Here is a 20,151-nt window from a genome sequence, read left to right as displayed (position 1 = left end):
TCACCCCAAGTAATAAGAGTCTTCGTTGGAACTGCGTCAGTACTAACATTTCTGTGAGCCGTCTATCAGTCTTATCTCTATGAAGTCTGCGCTCGAATGTTTACAATATTAGCTTTCACATTACTCAAAACGATCGCTCACCTTATTCAAACTATATTTTAATGTCAAAGACTTCTACTGATAATTTATGAAAGGGAAAAAGGGCGGCAACAGCTGTTGTTTAAAAAGGTATACAAGAGGGACTTAAAGGCCATTGATTAAACACGGAGCACTGGGAGCACCAGTTCCAGATGGAGATGCACACCGGCAGGCAGCTAAAATCAGGAGAAGCTAGAGTGATGCACAACGCAGAAAAAAGGGGATTAGGAGAAAAGATTTTGCAACAGAAGTGAGCTTGACTAAATGTGGCAGAGACTGATTCTCGAATAACGCTGTTTTGTCAGAACCGATGCTGTAGGGCTGGCGTGAATTAGGATTTCTTAAAAGGTAAATGTTTGCCGACAGAGGCTATTTACCACTTTGATGTTATGACGTCAATGTTTTTAATGATCTGAAAACATCACACGCACTTAAGAGTAGAAAGAGAATAAGCTGTAAATCATATGTTTTCTTTTTACCTCTAGGGCGACATCCGATTTGAACGACAGAGCGAACCGGAGTCAGAAACGATGAACAACACAACACGCTACTTCGGAGACGAAGTGCTAGAAGTACCGGTCATGAAACACTCGACGGCTGTCACTGTGGTCATCGTGATGTTTTTCGTCGCCATTATTTTGCTAAGCATTGTGGGTAACGCTCTAGTCGGCATCGTGGTGGGACGTAACCAGAACCTGCGCAGTGCCACCAGCTACTTCATCGTGAACTTGGCCCTGAGTGACCTCATGGTGACCGTGCTGTGCATGCCTGTGACCTTGGTCAACCACATCTTTACAGGTCAGTTATTTATCGTTTTTTGTCAATAACAAATTACAGTAAAAAATAAAACTGGTCTTTTCCTCCTTGTTTAATTTCAGGCGTTCAGATTAAGGGTAAATGACCCACTTTCTTCCGGTGTTTATGGTAATATAACGCCCTGCCAGTGATCAATACCCACCAAATAAACCACCTGGAAGCTCAGAGTCCGTTGCGGTTTTTTTTCTAATTGCTGGTCGGAAAAAAAAGCCAACAATAAGAAAAAAACATTACAAGAAAACGGTAACTTAAAAGAAAATAGCCGGAAGGAGTCTGCAATGGAGGGTACTCGAAGCTCATTATAAACACAGTTAGAGAAAAGGTGGGTAAATAATGTTATTATCATACAAACCGAAACGAGTCGACCATAACTAACACAGACATTGTTCAAGTGCCATCATGCATTATTTGCCGATCATATATGCACGGCTTTCTTCCTCACTAACCTATAGTTATGACGATATGGCTGCATAACCAAATATAGAAATAGAGTCGTGTGATTGGTCCACACAGCTTGGCTATGTTGATGAATAATATACATATGCATAGACAAAGACTAAACGTATAATGATCATTTGAGGTAGGTATTACTGTACCGCCAATCAGATTTCAGTATAGATTGTATCAGGCTGGCATGATGAGTACAGAACAGTCTGTTAACAAACGAGAAACATTATCTCCATAGTAGTATTACGGATTTCGTCAAATCCTATCTCAGTGTGTTCCAACTGTCCCACGCAATCAAATCATCGAGAAATGATGTGAAATGATGTTTGTATGATTCATTATGTCATGCCTGGGCCTGATACGGGTGTTCCGGATCGTGTGATAACTATCCGGATCACATAGGGTTCGGGAGTGTTATCACACAGGCTTCCATAGAATATTTCGAACGCATTTCGAGCGCACCGGTTGCGCCGCCGTCGGAAATTCGAATACTGGATTCGCGGAGATTGGAATCAATGTTGCTACAGTTTCTTGTTCGAGGACACAAAACTCCCTCAACTTCTGGCGCATTCCGCATTGAAATGTGTGTTTTCTAAGGTGGGTATGACCAAGGCATGACATAAATAAAATACAACACGTTGTATTCCGCATCACCCTCGGTCCCAGCCCTCCCGCGGGTCGGATCGCCCTCCGGCCTAAGGCCGTCGGGCGATCCGACCCGCGGTCGGGCTGGTACCTCGGGTGATACGGAATACCCCGTGTTGTATTCTATATATATCAGTGCTAGCCAGCTCTATGGAAATGTTAAGATAAGATTATAGTCTTGAATTACACAGTTAATCATTGAGTATTCAGAGAAACTCATGCATACTGATCTTTTTTTTCAAATGAAACCCCGAAACGATACGTTACACATCATTGCCTATATATCTACCAACAGTTTGATAATACATGTGCTGAAGTAACTGACTTGAACGTTTCTGTCGACATCATGCCGAAGTAAGCTGTTCTGTTCCTTCTGATCCTCTGTTAAAGACGCACCAAAAACTATCATTTCTATAAGAAGTAACCACTGGTGGTAGCCTGAGTTACGTACATTGCCATCTACCCGTAATTGTATGTCAAATCCTGGGATCTTTGCGCCAAACCGAAAATACTCTCTGGAACAAAATTTGTAATTTCATCACGTTTTCATCGTTTATATATGGCCAAGAGACGACCAGTACACTATATGTTGAACTAGTCCGGTACTATGGACTAAACCAAAACCGATTTGTTAACAAATCCCATGTTTTTAACACGTTGGCACGGCACAACGACATTTTGTAGTCATTTATGAATCTTTAGCGCAACCCCTTCAGCGGGCGACTGCCGAACTTTACCTGCTAATTTCTTCAGTTACAGTTATGCTCTCATCAGTTTAACGCTTGATATCAGTTGGGCTGGCTAAAAGGGTTTTATACAGCTATAAACACGCGTTCATGTAGCCGGGGGGGGGGGGGGACTTTTAGAGTGCACCGTGACTCGTAGTAAAACATTGAATGAGACCATGAATGAACAGTCACGTTATACGTCTGAATTTGCCCAACTGTGGACAATCCATGTTGATTTTGTATGCAGGATGGCGCTTGGGAGAGCTGGTCTGCAAACTGACCAGTCTGCAGGGCGTGGCCGTGGCCGCTTCGGCCTTTACTCTTGTGGTCATTGCGGTGGACAGGTCAGTTTTGTTCACATATTCTCAAAAGAAATCTTGATGTATTTGGGATTTAACCACATATTCAAAGGGACATTAGTGGCCGGACGTTTCAGAAACCTTTTAGCTACATGTATACTCATGGCTTATAATGGACTCCACTGGTTCTTGCCGCATTGACATAATACACTCTTGAGGACGGTGCTAGTAACTGAAAGGTCACTGAAACGCCTGCAGATCGATATAAAATCCCTTTGGCTGTGTCGCAAAGAAGCCAGTTTATACTGGTTTACCAACTTGATGAAACGACTTACGTGGAGAAGAAACCTCCATGTTGCTTACGTTATCGTAATATTGGATGTGCAGCCTTCGAAATACCCATCTGCAATCTGCAAATTGCATAAAGATTTTCAAGATTGCTGAAGAAAAATTAAACAATCTGCAATTTTGCAGAAGAAAATCAGACTCGGGATTCAATGGCTCTCAATTCAGGACATTATATAGACTTACTAGTAAGCAAACCAGCGGCGCTGTATAAAATAAACTGAAGCCCACAGCGCGAGATGGCAGCGTTTCGGTGCGTTCCGACTGCCTGGTGCTACTTGAGGTCAGTATTTTCGGGGGGTCTCGACACTTTCCGTGATTAAACTTCGGGGACGAATCATGTGAGAAAATGTCAAATTCGTGCATTTCCGTCAACCCTCGCTAATCTCCGCGGTCACGATCTCGGGGTCGGCAAAAGTCGGGAAAACAATTCCCGGATGTTTCTCTAGCGTAAACAAGTATGTCGCAAGCTGCGATTTCTTCAGAGCTCGAACTCGGGGCACGGGCGCGATGACAGAAGGAACGAAACGGTGGCCACTTCATAATCCCGTGGTCCTTGAAGCCCAGATGGCAGCGATGAAGTTGCGAACTACTCGGATAGATATTGAGCACCGCCTTGTGTGGAAAAGGCGGAACATTTCTCCTGTGCCGACACAGTGGGGAGGGGGGCACCCACGTGAAAAACTAACATCACCGGGCCGTCTCTGGAGTCTCCCCGAATGTCCGAAGTCGGAGTCCGATGTTTGAAACCGATAGTAATGTTTCAGATTTATACAAAAACTACACAGAAGCCAAGGTTTGCGTAAAGGCGTTTTGTTTTGAATTTTACATTTTTTTTGTCGTTTTTTGTCATGTTTTCTGTGGGCCGTGGCTGTGTCACAGGTCGTGCGATCTTATTTATTATTAATCATAATACGCATCAGAACACGTATTTCTCGCAAGGATAAATACCCTTGTCCTCCTTATCAGGCAGGCTGTTGAATTTGTTGTTAATTTTGATACACATACTGAAATGATCAAACGAATATTTGATTTGATTGATATTGAATAAATATACTTTTGCTGTTGCAATTTTCGCTATTAATTTAATATTTTCACACACATGCATGGTATTGCTCTTAAAAACTTTGTAGTGATAATCAAAGATAGAGTGAGAGAATAAAGAATTACAGCAATGTTGCAAAGCTATACTATAGATATAATGTAAGTAAGTAGGCATTATTAAGTTGAGAAGGTTGTAGTGTGGACTGTGGAGGCATGTGTATTTGCAGAAAATATTTTCAAATTGCAGAAAAAAATTTTGACATTCTGCAAAATTGCAGAACACTGAAAAAAAGTCTTTCTACCACTGGATGTGTATGCCAAATAATTTCATCAAATGAACATAATCTATGAATTAAATATGGTTTGAAAGAAAACAAAGTACGCATGAAAAATCATCATCACCATGCCAGAGTTAGCCTGAGTCGTCCTGTTTCAGTTCCAGGCTCTACCTTCACAAAATATTGTACTTCTCGTTTGGTGAAGGTAGAGCCTGGAACTGAAACAGGATGACACTCAGGCTATCCCAGAGTGTGGCTTCAATCCTGAGAAGGAACCCCTCCCTTGTCTGGCCATGTAACTTAAGGGCCCAGGTGTTGAAATACACTTCTTTATCATTCAAGTTCGTAAGAATTATCAGTGACGTCTTCTGTCGTTTGATGAGCGCTCAACGGTCGCCACCTCAGTGGAAAAGAGGCATTGTTACTCTCAAAGAGGAGGTAGGTGAGGAGGATTGTGACCTTCTTATCATACTCCTCATTTTTCGTCTACCCACGTAAGTGGGGCCTGCGGACAGAAAACGCGGCATATGATAAAGAAGGTCACAATCTTCCCCAACAACCTCTGCTTGGAGAGTAGATATTATCAGTTAATTGTAGACCCATTCAAAGCAGCACACTATGTATGTAACCTTTTGTTTTCCGTGGCACCTGTACTTCTCGTACATACATCGGGAATATCCTTTCCTGTACAGTTTGCACCCTATCGACATCACATGAAAGACTGTGATTTTTGTCCCATCCTATCAGATACCGTGCCGTTATGGACGCCATGGCGCCGAAACTGAGCGGACGCCAAAGCTTGGTCATCGTGAGCGTCATCTGGGTGCTGTCTTTCGCCGTGATGGTACCTCACGCATTGGTCCTGGGTACCGCGGAACGATACCACGGTAAAGAAAACGACACCATGGTCATCTGTAAGGAGTGGTGGCAATCGGACAGCCACAGACAGGCCAACACACTCGTTGTGTTCTTGTTCTGTTACCTATTCCCTTTACTAACGATTGCCATTCTGTACATCCGAATCATCATACGCATCGGGCTTCGACCCAAATCTTTCGGCACGGAACCCAGAACAGAAAGACAGAGACAAAAACAACTGGGATACTCCGACAAAAAGGTCACGATGATTCGTATGCTTATACTGGTGGTTGTGCTCTTTGCTCTGTCCTGGTTACCGTATCACTTGGTGATCCTTCTGGTTGACTTCAAACATTTTACAAATGCAGACATACAAAGTGTGTATTTATACGCTTACCCTGTTGTTCACTGGTTAGGGTATTGCAACAGCACGATGAACCCAATTTTGTATGGCTACTGTAACAGGAATTTTAGAAAGGAATTCCAAGCCCTCTTAGGAAACTTGGGGCATGATTTCCTAGCTACCGAAACGCCCAACGAAATGCCGATGAATTCTAGGAACAGGCGGGCAGGTCTTTCCTCCCGCCGCACGGAAACACTGAGAAGCGGGATCACGGGGAAAAGTCCCACAGTTGTCACAGCGGCATGCAATAAACCTACTGTAGTGGTCATGATGACTACTACGGTGTGAAAGATAATGTATGATGATCTAACGAGCCAATATTCCTTCAAACAATCTGTCAGGAAAATATTGGTAGCACAGTAGTTTTTTTTTGGTCCCTCTGTAGCCTTCTTCAGGGCAATACTGACTGGTTTACTTGCCACCGCTAGGTGGCGCTGCAGTGAGAAGGATGTGGTGCCAAATGGCACGTGACTTAGTTTGTATCCCCCCACCCCCCAAAACGATTCATGGCTGGAGTAGATACACTGATCCGTACCTCCTTCATGCAGCAAATGCATCTTTTGTTCTCTCTGTCTATGCAGTAGAACTAGTCGGTCTTATAATGCTCCTAAGAGGATGACAGAAGAACTACTGGCAGGTCAGCAGGTGAATACCTCCTGGTTGTGTGAACATAATCGTGAAAGCCATTGAATTAGAAACCTGATGAAACTATTCATGAATATAATGTGATCTGATCGTCATACAAATTTTAAAAGTACATTTTTTTTGTTGCTTAAACATCTCTGGAGAGCTATGAGAAAGAAATTTGGCGTCATCCACATAATCGAGAGAAAGAACTATTCAAATGTTAGCATGATTCGCACCATAAAACCATATAATATCACAATAGCTAGCCAGTTACTACAAAAGTTCAGCATTGTCATGATTTCCAAAAGATACAGGATAACACCAGTATTTATGTAGGACATCACTGTTAGACATTTGAAAGAACAATAAGAAATAACAGGCCTCCGCCCCTGAGGAGTCGCAAAAAAGTTTGAATTATTTGTCGTGGAGACCATAAAAAAAAGTGCGAATGCTTGTCCGCAATGTCTAACCAAACTATCCTCTTACCAACATTGAGGACACCAATAATGGTATATGTATGAAATCTGTGTCGAGAAGCAATATGCATAGCATGTTGCCTTTCCTTTTATTGCCTTCTAAAATTTATCATGTCATCTTGAAACAGCACCGAGCTGGAATAAACACCTTGACAAAAGGCTGTTATATATCCTTTCCTTGCTATCTAAGCCCGGGCCCACTCTGATATTCCCTAGGCTCTAGATGGTGATGCATTTGCTACTATTGTAGCGTTAAATCAAATTTTTCAAGCACCAGTGTATCTGTATACCATGGTTCAGTTGTCGATAACACAGGCGTAACTACGTCAGTTAGAATGTTTGAATTTCAGAGGAAAGAATTAGTATCAGTTTTGTCGAACTGTTGTGATCGTTACATTTTTGAGAAAAATTATTTTTTGTTCAAACTGTGGTGAAAGAAGTCTGTATATTTACATTAGGCCACAGCAAGTAATTTTTATGGATCAGCGCGCTCATTATTTTTCGCCTGATTTCGAAATAAAAAACAAGAAATTTCATTGCCCTTCGACGGAGGTGCACATGCCAAAAATTGGCAAATATGTTGTAAACGTTGACAGTCTAAGGTGTTTCCTTGCATATGAATACCTAGTGTAGTTCCTGCCCATGATGGTATGACAAGCTGTTTTCTGCATTTGTTCTAGCAAGCCTTAATTATATAAATAATGCGGGGGGGGGGGGTCTAGTTAATTGAGCTCTTTACACAAGGTGTTTCATCGCATATGAAAAGCCAGTGTAGTTGCTTTGGATGATAGTATAACAAGTTCTTTTCTGCATTTGTTGTTAGTCTATTGAGATGTATACACATCTACATGGACATGTTTACTGCTGAATCAAGGAGGTTTTATATTATATATGAATGAATACAGGACGAAAAGACCTGTTGGTCATGATATAATATTTCGTCGCCTCAATTCTTGTTTAACAAGAATTATGATCTCAAAATTTGAAAATATAGGAATCTTGTTTTTTTTGGCCCGCCTTGTTTTTTTTTCGCCCTATCTCATTAATTTTGGAGTCTGCGGAGGATGTCATCCATAAAATTTACTTGCTGTGGCCTTATCATCGAATCAAAAATGTTTGCGTAAATGCCCGTTAGTTTTTGTGTATTGAAGGTGCTAGTAGATACGACATGGAACCGAGAGACGACTGACTGTCACTGATAACTTACCTTCCATTCTTTATGTTCATAGATATATTCTAAGCGCTTTGTGAGTAGTAAAGATTAGTAACGGTATCCTTGCTAACAGCGTTGGACCCATATCACAGGGTAGTTTTGCCAGAGGCACTTCTTTGATAAACGTCTTGTACTGCCGTAGCGTCATTGATCTTCGTTTGATGGCTTGTCATGAAGAAATATCTCAATATGTTTTTTTTTCTACAATTCACTATCATGTACTGTACTGTTACCATATTTCTACATGTAGTAACAAATGCTGGTTATCATTTCGAGGAAAACAGACCTTGATATTAATTTTGTTCAGCAAGTAACGTTATTTTCTAGTGATGAATAAAGTGTTTATTCATATTTATTTTCATTTTGTTCTTCTGCATGCCTATTCAATCCAGCTTCTTTTTCTAATGTTTAAAATGTAACATGTTGTTGTTGCATCAAAATTAATTTACCATCCCATAATCTATAGTATCAATGTGTATGATGATATAATAGGATTCAGATTTCAAAGACATTTTGTGCATCGAACACGACAACCATACCCTTTTAGACACGTATGAATGGGGCAATCAGAAAGTACTGAGCCTATATCTAGCGCTGGTGCACACGGAATAAAGCGGTATATAACATTTAGGTCGCAAATAACGTTCTATCACTCTCCTTTCACTGCTCAAAAGGGCATCGCCAGCATAAAAATGCTTTGAAATTTGGTTGTAATTGATAGAATGCTTAATAGTTTAGTTGAGGCAAGTCGGTTCATTATGAGTTCGGTTATCCACTTTCTTGTTGTCCTAATCTCAAAATAAGCTACAGGGAAGACTTGTCCTCAACCGCCTTTGGTTTCTCCTCCGAACGTCCCCATTGCCAAGGCCACTTCCACGGTTCCGTCTGCGCACATTTGAACTTGATGTTGTCCGTTCCGTCGTGGTATAGCACGAACTTGTTTTCGGCCTGTCCAGAACGGATGGGGTACACCTGGCCAAACTTGTCGATGATTAGTAATTCAGCATTCTGCCAAACCTAGGAAGAAAAAAACAAGTGTAAAGGTCATAGGTCAATCAAAAATCTATCAGAAGCAGGACGGCGATGATCTAAAATCAAATGTCTTGAAAAACATCAGGGAACGAGATTTCACCGTCTCGTTCCCATCGTTTATTTGATACCACAAAAGTGATTAGATGTAAAAAAGACAATTCTTGAGAGCGAAAACGTGATAACATTAATAACTCTTATTTCTGCTGTCTAATTAAAGATTGACGCACTCTGGAATAAAGAATCAATTGTGGTCTAATTCGATGGCTCTTATATATGTTGATGATAATTATAATAATAACAAGACGCTAGGGGGCCCAAACTTTTACAACTTACTTCCTATAACATGAACTATCTACCACACAAAAATCATCACCATAGCACTTGTAGAAAACATGCCCTCAAATTTTGAAGCTCGGCTGCAGTACCTTAGGTACCCGCTAGAATGCCCATTATCGAACTTGACCTTCCTTTTTGTAAACCCTACCCATCCACTAAATATCATGCAGAACCATCGACAGCTTTTCGAGTTATCTTGTCCACAAGAAATACACATCGAAACAAAGCCCGCTGCAGTACCGACGGAAAATGCCAGGAGAACCATTTTTGAACTTGACCTCCGTTTTTACAACATCTACACACCTGAAAAAAATCATGAAGATCCATCAACGTTTCCGTCACTTTTTTTGCCTACATACAAACACAAAAAATTCAAAGTCCGCTGCAGTACTGCTGAAAAAACGCAAGGTGAACCATTTTCGAACTTGACCTTCCTTTGCACAACCACTACACACCTACCAAAAATCATAAAGATTCATCGAGGCTTTCTTGAGTTATGCGCCTGACATACATACAGACCCACCTAACAGATTTTTCAACCGAAAACATAATCTTCCCGAGTACAAGTACTCGGCGAAGATAATAAGTCTATTGCTCAATTGCTCAATCAATTCTATAAGATCACACCTAATGTCTCAAAATCTGCTTAACTCAAATTTCAATGAGCCACGGAAAGCTAAAAGACCTTTGCGGCTTTAGTACGCTTTGGTAATTAACATAATATTAGAGCTGCGCTTAGCAGGCCCTCAATGAAGAGCCACTTCAAACGATACCGATCCTCGTGGGAAAGGTTGTTAAGATTAACCCTCGTACATACATATTGCCAGAATGGTTAATATTATATATCTACATGGACTCCCCTATTTCTTGTACTAGGTATCTACGCTAAGATATAAATTCCTCAATATTTGTTTGAATAGTGTCTAAACTTGTTATTTCACATCAGAGCTAGAAATAGAACGCGTTGCTGCAGAATGTTTATGTTGGTTTTGTCTAAAATATCTAAAAAAAGAAAGATAGATAAAACTTTGCAAAGCATGCGTCTGGCTATTTCATAGCAATGACTCTAACTAGTACCAAAGTCCAAATGTACCTCATGATATAAATATGTGAAATGGGTGTGTTGGGTAACATTTGTGGGTGACACATTTAAAATAGCAGACATAAATAGTATAATTGAAAACATAAAAAAAGGAGGGTGATACGTACAAAAGTAACGTTGCTTATATACCACAGTACTAAGTACATTTCTGGTGAATATAGACATAATACACAGGAACACGAAAATGAAGCAAAACGGATACGCAGTGTCACCTTCCCCAGTAGAGTATGCCCGCCTAAGGCTAAACAAGGCATGGTGAAAAGACTGACATTTACGCAGCAGGTCCATATTCGATGAAATGATTACTTGTATTCAGTACAGACTAGATAATTTTTTCCTGCCATTATAATTTGTATTAAGCGTTATAGAACTCTTAATGTGCAGTATTAGAGACCCTAGGCTATCATTTTCGTTCATTTTTGTTGTAATTTTCGTTCACCTCAGGGGTTTGACTCTCCAGGTGTGTAATGGCCCGCTGTAGGGCGGTCCTCAGTACTGCGGCCCGGGCTGTGACGTCAGCGCCCTCGTTCCCAACTTTCTCCACTATCAGCTTCCCCAAGACTCTTTTGTTGATCTCGTTCACAGTCACACCCTGAAACGTATGGCAATGACGTCACTGACCCCATAAAATCTAATATAAATCAACACATACGATGCTGACTGCACAAAATTGAGTAAAAATAGTAGAGTAGAAAGTCAAATAATACAAAAAAGCAGCTGTAAACTCAGGAAAACAAATGAAATGGCAAAAAAATGCCACCTCGATTTCTCTAATTGATATATTGTCGCCTCATTATGTCGAATGATTGTATTTTTTGTACAGATTCTATGATTTTTTTGCAAGTAGTTCCTGTCCTAATTCTATAGCTTTGTTGCCATTGGCACCGATTCAGGGACAGTGCTTCTATCAGTTGTCACAGTGGAAGGTTGCAGCTTATTGTGAGAGTCAAACAAAGAATACAAGAAAAACGCAAAGAAACTAAAAGATTACTACTTCTAGCCATGTTACAGCCACAGCGTAAGAGTGTTCAAACGTTTGTTCAATTTCAATGCCAACATGGCGCACTCGTGAGAGATGAGTGCTGATCACTCAAATCATCTGCGGGAACAGCTAATTGCGCCGATGAGTTGTTCTGAGACCATTTAGGCGCCGCTAAAACCAGCAGGACAAGATAACGATGGCTCCACTGCACTAAGAACCCCCTTAAGTTCCATCTCTTGGTGCCAGGAAGGCGTGAATGTGATGCTACAATTAGCTGGCGTTTCTTACTCGAGCTTCTTTGTCTCTAGAGTGCTTGTCTTTCGTTTCAACTAAAATCTGCGCTGGCTTTCTAGAAATCTCATGCAAGTTACAAAAAGTGTAGTCTGAGAGGATGGGCGCCGGGTGATTACCAGGTTCGCTAAGGTCATTTATGCCCGACGATGATCGTGCGTAGTCATACAACGTGCATCTACACGTGCGTAGTCATACAAAAAGGGAGAAAAGCCGTGCTCTGTCTCACGTCACGCAATTATAGAAAGCTTTAGGTACAAATCCTCCACGGGTCAGGGCTGGGAAGGTCACACATGTACACGTAAATCATATCAAGTTGAATGTCTGGTTGCAGCGCATCGCGCAATGTATCATGTCACTTCACCGTGGTCATCGAGATTTGAATATCATTCCGCTTCATGAGACGGAATAAATGGTTTGAGGGAGCGTAAGCGTGCTGGTTCTATAATTCATACAATAGAGTTGAATAGACATACACTAGTACTGTGTTGATGTAGTAGCAATAGCACCTAAATTTTGCCAAGTTAGCTCTTCAAGTCATTTAAGGTAAGCCTCTGTCCGCTGTCAAAGACAGTGTTAATTATAATTGACGTCTTTCTCCTCTAAGGCGCTGTGGTACAAGGGCGCCACTGTTACTCAGCGAAATAAATCAGAGCTGCAGCTAATGGTGCCCTCGTATTGATCTTGATGCTGATTGGTCTAATAGAAAATATCGATCGTCCAATCAGTAAGACCGATAATTGCTTAGCGGGAATATCACACTAAGTATTTACCCCTAATCTTCATAACGATTGGTAGTTAAATGGCCAGTGTCAAGTCAAGTTTATGGTTAATTCTTCACTGGCCCAGGCCAATCAGCAATTGATTAGAAATGAACATATATGGATGACATATGATTGGTGTTCCCGCACAGCAAACGCTGCTATATGCTGATTGGCCAGCGTACCATTGATTGACCAATCGATGCGTAGCCTTCAAGCTGCAGCATTCATTCTTTTGAGTGCTAGAGGTCGCTCTTAAATATACTAGTGACTATTGTGTCATTCCTCATTAATCCGCTTAGTGACGCCTTTGTCACGCACTGAAAATCTGAGTGCTGGATTTTGCTGATAGTGTTTGCAGTATCTTTTCTCGTCTCACTTCACAGATAGTCAGCATTCAAGCTTAATTCAATTTTCCTTGTCTAGTTTCTGATCGAGAGCAACCCACACATCATTGGTACCATAATTTCTCCAAAAGACGATATTTCACAGAATTAATAACTAAACAAAAGATCTCCTGCTCACCTGTTCCTGAATATCCCGTGCCACCGCTTCAGAATCTGTTGTTTTGTGGTCTGGACCGTCTGGAACAGTCGTGATACTGCTGGCCACTGAATCACTTGCTGAAATACTCGACGAATCGTCCGCATCTTCTGTCTGAAAATTGTCAGTATCATTAAAACCCCGGGCCTTATAAGGTCTTATAACGTTGTTTTAATCCTTTTGGCATTGAAGCCAGGATAATTCCCCTACACATCTAATTGAACGTTTACTTTTTATTGTTATGTTTTTTTCTTCCTATTCTATCATGTATCGCATAACTAAAAGTTATGATACCAGCCTCGAACTAGTGCTGCGTACCTAAACGTAACATCTGGTACATGTACAGGTACCGGTACAGAGGTTTAGGTACAGGTCCGGACGTGTACCTGTACCTGAACAATTCTACATATTAACATGTGTTCTTCTGAACTTCTTCAATAATGACATTATCTTTATTCAAAGAACATAAATAGGCCTCCTACCGCCAAACTCCCTTGGTCTTGCTAGCAAAACTCTTGGCCCTCCTAAAGGATATGTTTTATATTAGTTACACTGTCCCGATGTGTTACGTTGGTCATGTTTGGTGTCGCATGAGGCCAGGAGGTCAGGAGATCAGTCACAAAACAAGCATAGATTTGGTGTAAATTTATATTGGTACAGTACCCGGGTACTTCATGATCCGGTATTTTGGACCTGTACCTAATAGATTTTCACGGTACAGTACCGGTACACAGTACCGGTACGCAGCACTACCTCGAATCCTTGCTGAACCTGTGCAATCGTACAAAAGCGCCACTCAGTGGTCATGACTTGCATTGCAGACGCCATAGCCGTCGTCATTTTCTCCAGTAGTAACTCATGGCGATATAAATACTATTTACCGGCTAAACCTGCACACCAACTACAATGTATCAGCTACGTGTACTACATATTACAGGTTGTGAAGGAAGCTGTGAAGAAAGGCGCTTTGTTTTAGTTCTTTCTTTTAGTTCCACTTCCTACGCTATAGACCTTTCACTTTCATACTCTTGGCGGTATGCGTATAATACCGCTACCCTCTCACCCTATAACAATTGGTGTACAAAACGCAGACACACAGGCTTGACCATTCGAAGAAATACACTTTCTGTCAAGGACAAAAACGCAAACTGAGTACCTGTTTTGCAGTCGCATCTTCCTTGCTTGGTGGTATGAGGAGGTTGCCCATCTTAGCTTGTACGCACACTAAAGACGAAGAAACTTGCGTTCTGTTTACTCAAGGTTAGTTCATTAAATCCCTGTCCGGACGTGCACTGTACGCTGACAACAGGCGACCGAAAGCGAAAGGTGAGGTCATATGTCTGACTCATACTGTTTTTAGTCTGTGTTCTCTGTCACGTGTCCTATTGTAACCAATAGTAGGGGAGGATATGTGATCAAAAAGCATTTTGGGACAACGAAACAGTCTGTAAGGCACCTGCCACACACAAGCACCAAATTCAGGTGAGTTCAAATTCGGTTGACAAATATCAGAATTTTATGCTCTGCATCTTAATAACTATGTGTCCTAAGTGCCTTATCAAGACATAAGGGTATATACTTTCAAACACTTTCAAAATGCTGGTGTGTGCGGCAAAACTGAGTGGGTATAAGCTCTTTTTAACCATTTGTATTTTTGTCGATTTTGCCCCAATGTCTTTGGATCCTGAGAGCGTTTTTGGTAAGAAGATGTCAGAATTAGCTATCGCGATAATTCTGCGTCAAAACTGTGGGTCATATAGACATGTAGCGTTGTCGTTGTTATCCTGTGTCGTTTATTTTGCCACTAAGCTATGAACAATGCATGTGAAAGTGAAACCTTTACTTCCTCTTATCTACTACCGAAACTGTGAAAGTGAAAGGGGAACAACATACAGTATATGCATGATAAAAACACGAATTAAAATTTCTATGGACAAAGAACACTGTGACATGCGTCCACCAGTATTGTTTTGGTTGCCGTCGATGAAAGTCTGTCATGGCTTAAATTTCATTCTTACAGTAACTAGCTTTTTTGGCATACTAACCTATGTCCTTTTGTTTATCCATAGCTACGCAGGCAAAATAAATTTGTCCAACACATTGTACTGTCTGGAATTGTCAGAATCATGACCAAGGTTAGTAAAAAGATATTAGAGACAGTACGTGATGATAGAAAATGATAGCGGGATGTTAGTTTCAATCACTTGATATAGTTGTGCATATGTTACCAAAAAAAAATACAAAAAAAGCTGCTCGTCGTAAGTCACAAGCATTGTTACCCCCACCTCACACATCACATACATTTGTCATTGAACGCTGTAGAACACACACAGACACCTCACCTGTTATAAACACACACACGCACACACACACAAACACACACACACTCACACACACATGCACACAGACACATACACATACACACACATGCACACACACACACATGTACACGTCGACCTCACTGTCATCACATTTCATATTTCAAGATTGATTGACTCAGCTTTAACCACCTCTTCCTCTTCTTAGGAACGCATTAATTGCCCATCAGGGGTAAGCCCCTCCGACATTGCCACTGCCATCCGCAAGGGGGCTTCTGAACGCGACAGGCTGCTCCTGCAGTATGCACTGGATAAAATCCTGAACCATGCACCCTGGGTCTGGAAGAGCAGCGAGCTCACTGTCATCGGAGACGACAAGGAGTGGGTCTTCTACTGCGGCAGTCCATCCAACCTGTTCGTCGTGTACCATGACGGGAAGGACGCGCAGGCCAGCAAATGGAGCAGCAAGGGGTGGAAGCTGTTTCTGCACGAGGGGGCCAGCAACATTTGGAGCTGGGTAAAGGGGGTGGTAGAGAAATACGTCATCGGCAAGATTGACGGCTTGCTCGACACCGTCGCAAAGAAGGCAATAGAATGGTACAAGCTGCACTAATCACAATGTACCGTGATCAGAAGGAAAGGTGTAGATGTAACAATTCACAGGCACGTCACACCTTAAGTGCATGTTTAATGTTTATCTTTAGTACATTCAACCTAATGTTAATGTTTTGCTTTAGGTTGACAAAGGTGATTTTCATCAGTAGCTTGTTTGTGTATGGTATTGATTATTATTTTTGATCTACACGGTATAACCCAGCTGTCAACACCGCCTACAGTTAGATTGATATACCGCCTCATTCACTCCTGTTCACTGGTATAAATGACTGCAATATTTTGACTATGGTCTAACATTGAAACCAAAAGGCTTGTCGTGATTGAATATTGTATGATACCATGCTGGATACAGGGCAAGTCACTCCCATTGAGCTCGAGATCTTCTGGATAGAATATATACCAACAACCTTATACTGAGGGCAGGTAATCTTAATAGTCTTAATCATCTTGCAATGATGATAAAGTCTTGAAGAGTTTATATTTTGTGACCAGAAGTCTATTAAAGTCTAAGTAAAGAACTTCGACACTGGTTGTTTCTGACAAAGTTTACAAGTGTACATGTCTTCATTCAATTTATTCATGATCAGTACTGGCAATTCGGGGGGTCTCAAGGCAGCAGTCGGCAAGAAAAACGTGATTATAAACCTTAAAACTGCAAGGCGTGTGCTATGTCCATGTCTCAGTGTCTCCATTTCACGAATAAGGGACCTTGTGAACCTGCAGTTCTGCATAAAATCGTCATTAGCGTGGCGTTTACAAGACCCCCTAGGAATCCCATAGGTACCTGATTCTGCCATGTGTGTTCACCTTGAAGCACAGCACGCTGCCAGTGTATAATATGATAACGGCATCACAATGCTGTTTACTATTCGAAAATTGTGAATTTAAGTATATTTTTAGTCTTAAGCAGTAAAGACAATCGTGAATTTGAATTTTCTGAGACCTATGGGCTCTTGCCCCGCAAATTTTCAAATCTTGACCAGTGGAGCCACATGCAAACAGCGCTAGCAGCCATAATTTTTCAAATACCTCTGGAAGCCGACACTTTCTCGTTGAAACTCGTCGCTAGAGAAGAGTTTATCAGCCTAGAAAAGACAGGAGAGTACAATGATGGTTCGTCCAGCAGCTAGCTCGCCAGGACGAAGGGAAACTCCGGCACGGGGACCTGGGCGAGCTGGTGGGCCGGGCAGAAGACAGGGTGCCGCCGCCCGAGGGCCAGCTTCGCGCCGGGACAACGACGGACAGGCAAGTCAGTAGAATCTTCAATTTTTCTAGTGAATTTTTTAGACCACAACTTTCAGCTGCTGTTCTTAACTCTTTCCATACCGTTTTACTGCATACTTTTCTTGATTGGCTGATTTTTTCGACCTATCCAGGTATTTATTATGGAGGGAGGGGGCGCGCAGTTGAATATTCATGTATCATCAAGGACATCATAACTTGATACAGTATATATAACGTTAAAGGAAATGGCCATGAATATCAAGGAGTGAATACATGATATTTCTGATTGAGTTAACGTTGCATTTTTGATTTTGAATTGATGATGTTTCAGGTTAAGTTAGGTTAATTTTGATCTTGAATTTTATTACCGGTAGTGTCGGTAACTGCAAAGGAGGTCCCTTTAAACTTAGCAAATGTACTTTGTCATCTAAAAGTATATTCTGGTGAATGGTGAGTGGATCATGTCAGTTAATTATGATGGAACCGTTAAATTTTATGTAATAATTACACTTTACAGAAAGGAGGCACAGATTCCGTCCTGGTACAAGAGCTCTAATGGAAATCAGGAAGTACCAAAAGTCCACATCGCTTCTGATCAGAAAGTTGCCTTTTGCCAGATTGGTAAGAATTTTCTTTATTAGCTTTATCTAATCCAGTGGGAGTGGAGTATTGCCTTTGGCTTATCTGTCTGTGTGTCTATCTATCTATCTGAGCTGTCTGTCTGCATGTGTGTGTGTGTGTGTTATCACGATATCCAACATACCGACAATGCAACATTATGCCTAGCCTCCGTCGCAGTCCTTCCCACTAGCGATTTTTCAACTTATCGGGTTCAGGTTCTTTTCGTATCTTCTTGAGGCCCCGTATCTGCTTGGGATCCTGTAACCGCTGTGATCCTGTAACGGTGGGAAGGACTGCAACGAAGGCTACATTATGCCATACATCCTCAGTGCTGCTAATCTTGTTTTGTGTGACGAACTGGATATGGAATGGTTGCAAAGCAGTATGGATTATTAAAGCGTCTGCCTTTCCTATAACCAAACCTTCTCTTGTCATGCATGCCTTCTTCATGATCAGGTGCGAGAGGTGTGTCAGGACGTTGGAGGAATGAACCACAGGTGGCAGGCCTACGCCATCATGGCTCTACAAGAGGTCAGCTAACCCAGTTATAAAGAACATTGTGAGCATAGTCTAGGACAATTAGGTTCTCGACCCAAGTGATATTTACTTGGCTAAGTTTTTTTGCACTTTTTGAGTAACTCCTTAGTAGCTACCTTCCTCAGGGACTGAGTTGACTATACTGCTCCTTGCTCCATGGTGACATTGTGACAAGAATACTGTTTCAAACATGCCTGACAGTCTACGTATATCCCCCTTTGTGTATGTTCATCATGATCGTTGTAGATTTTTTACATCCAGATATACAAAGCCTGGCCTCTTTGGTCAAGCGTGTGCATCAGTTAGTAATAGTAATACCCCTAGGTGCATTCATGCCACATATGTTCTGCCTGATGGAAAGCGCCACCTTGTGATTGTCCCATAAACTGCAGGCAGCTGAAGCGTTCCTGGTTGGGTTGATGGAGGATGCTAACCTGATCGCCCTTCACGCCAAGAGAGTCACACTCATGCCCAGGGACATCCAACTGGCCAGGAGGATTCGGGGGCCTGAGAAAGGGTTTTCAGCCACATAGATTTTATATCATAGGTGTATGTTGGGTTTTTATGACTTAAGTAGGTATAAGATACAGGTTTTAATCTATGATCATGAGTCCCTATTATCATGGTTTGACAAAGTGAAGCTTCTCGACAACTGCTGAAACCTTAAGGATTTGCAGGTGGTGCCCCTAAAAATGGGAACTTTCGGGAATTTATAATGCTTAGCATTTTGAAGTTGAAGAGTGAATCTGGCATGACTTGTCTTAAATGTTTTGTGGTACTGTTGTTGTTGACCTGATGAAAAATATGATGATGAACTTTTGATTTTTGTTTCCTGTTTTAACTCACTGGAGTCAAGTCACATTGCTCCCATCTACTTTTACAAAATTACAATGCTTTAACCTTTTAAATCATGACCCAGGAAACTTTCTTGCAAATCATGCTGATATAATTCTTAAAGTAATACTTAAAGTATATGTATCAACGTTTCGTAGTTGTTAGTACATGTAACGTTATATGTAACAGGTGTTATGTGTGTAGGTTGTATATTAGATTAAGACTTGGTGAAACCAATAAACGACCGTTATGGTGATTTTTTTTGTTTCAAAGATGTTTTCCTTCCGTTTTTTAAGAAATACACAAACCGCAAAATGTTTTTTGACTACCATGGAAGATCTATGAATTTGCTGCAGAAGGGGCACGGACCCGTATCTTCCTCGGACAAAAATAGTATGAATGTTGCTATTGCGGACTTTTTGCAAAGTTAAAATGCCAACAACACTGCCTCTATGCCAGTGGGAGGATAAACAACAACCTTGAAACAACCAAACAAACCTAGAACTTTAATCGGACCATGAAAGGGCCTCGGTCCCGTGTTGGTTCAGGGGGGCGGGGCCTTTGTTGTTTATCATCCAGCGTTCAATTAGGGCGTGGTCTGTGTGTTGAATGGACTCTCTCATTGTGCCCGTGGGTAG

At 41.4% G+C, this 20,151-nt stretch overlaps 4 protein-coding genes across 5 annotated transcripts; 3 read left to right on the top strand and 1 right to left on the bottom strand.

Annotated features, from left to right (window-relative positions):
- The first annotated feature begins 290 nt into the window (after positions 1-290).
- On the top strand, positions 291-7,555 carry LOC136420391 (neuropeptide FF receptor 2-like). The gene is made up of 4 exons (XM_066407317.1): positions 291-335; positions 624-936; positions 3,022-3,118; positions 5,488-7,555. Exons 1-4 carry the CDS (start codon positions 291-293, stop codon positions 6,287-6,289), a joined length of 1,257 nt encoding a protein of 418 aa, XP_066263414.1. The 3' UTR covers positions 6,290-7,555.
- Positions 7,556-8,103: 548 nt separating this feature from the next.
- Positions 8,104-14,691, bottom strand: LOC136445891 (uncharacterized). Its single transcript, XM_066444119.1, has 4 exons — positions 14,521-14,691; positions 13,347-13,478; positions 11,227-11,379; positions 8,104-9,334 (listed from the first exon to the last, which is right to left on the bottom strand). Exons 1-4 carry the CDS (start codon positions 14,569-14,571, stop codon positions 9,122-9,124), a joined length of 549 nt encoding a protein of 182 aa, XP_066300216.1. The 5' UTR covers positions 14,572-14,691; the 3' UTR covers positions 8,104-9,121.
- Positions 14,692-14,759: 68 nt separating this feature from the next.
- LOC136445910 (uncharacterized) lies at positions 14,760-16,815 on the top strand. 2 transcript variants are annotated; one of them, XM_066444138.1, is made up of 3 exons: positions 14,760-14,846; positions 15,434-15,499; positions 15,891-16,815. In XM_066444138.1, exons 2-3 carry the CDS (start codon positions 15,491-15,493, stop codon positions 16,293-16,295), a joined length of 414 nt encoding a protein of 137 aa, XP_066300235.1. In that variant the 5' UTR covers positions 14,760-14,846; positions 15,434-15,490; the 3' UTR covers positions 16,296-16,815. The 2 variants fall into 2 exon arrangements, with proteins under 2 accessions (XP_066300235.1, XP_066300244.1); XM_066444147.1 differs by lacking the exon at positions 14,760-14,846 and adding an exon at positions 14,914-15,063.
- A 418-nt stretch (positions 16,816-17,233) lies between these two features.
- LOC136445900 (uncharacterized) lies at positions 17,234-19,769 on the top strand. Its single transcript, XM_066444127.1, has 4 exons — positions 17,234-17,546; positions 18,039-18,142; positions 18,599-18,673; positions 19,072-19,769. Exons 1-4 carry the CDS (start codon positions 17,405-17,407, stop codon positions 19,210-19,212), a joined length of 462 nt encoding a protein of 153 aa, XP_066300224.1. The 5' UTR covers positions 17,234-17,404; the 3' UTR covers positions 19,213-19,769.
- Positions 19,770-20,151: the final 382 nt, after the last annotated feature.

This window comes from Branchiostoma lanceolatum, chromosome 1, assembly GCF_035083965.1.
Source record: "Branchiostoma lanceolatum isolate klBraLanc5 chromosome 1, klBraLanc5.hap2, whole genome shotgun sequence".
In the NCBI taxonomy this organism is placed as follows: domain Eukaryota; kingdom Metazoa; phylum Chordata; class Leptocardii; order Amphioxiformes; family Branchiostomatidae; genus Branchiostoma; species Branchiostoma lanceolatum.
Note: the sequence above shows the minus strand (reverse complement) of the source record. Positions and strands in the feature narration are given on the sequence as shown.

What these genes read in the sequence shown, in the direction of transcription:
- LOC136445891 (XM_066444119.1), bottom strand. Translation starts at nt 14,571, where the DNA reads ATGGGCAACCTCCTCATACCACCAAGCAAGGAAGATGCGACTGCAAAA. An exon ending in CACGGGATATTCAGGAACAG is followed by an intron (nt 11,380 to 13,346) that starts GTGAGCAGGAGA and finishes CATACGTTTCAG; the next exon opens with GGTGTGACTGTGAACGAGAT. An exon ending in TGGAGAGTCAAACCCCTGAG is followed by an intron (nt 9,335 to 11,226) that starts GTGAACGAAAAT and finishes TTTTCTTCCTAG; the next exon opens with GTTTGGCAGAATGCTGAATT.
- LOC136445900 (XM_066444127.1), top strand. Translation starts at nt 17,405, where the DNA reads ATGATGGTTCGTCCAGCAGCTAGCTCGCCAGGACGAAGGGAAACTCCG. An exon ending in AGTTGCCTTTTGCCAGATTG is followed by an intron (nt 18,143 to 18,598) that starts GTAAGAATTTTC and finishes CTTCATGATCAG; the next exon opens with GTGCGAGAGGTGTGTCAGGA. An exon ending in CCATCATGGCTCTACAAGAG is followed by an intron (nt 18,674 to 19,071) that starts GTCAGCTAACCC and finishes CATAAACTGCAG; the next exon opens with GCAGCTGAAGCGTTCCTGGT.
- LOC136420391 (XM_066407317.1), top strand. Translation starts at nt 291, where the DNA reads ATGGAGATGCACACCGGCAGGCAGCTAAAATCAGGAGAAGCTAGA. An exon ending in TAAAATCAGGAGAAGCTAGA is followed by an intron (nt 336 to 623) that starts GTGATGCACAAC and finishes TTTTACCTCTAG; the next exon opens with GGCGACATCCGATTTGAACG. An exon ending in GGTCAACCACATCTTTACAG is followed by an intron (nt 937 to 3,021) that starts GTCAGTTATTTA and finishes TTTTGTATGCAG; the next exon opens with GATGGCGCTTGGGAGAGCTG.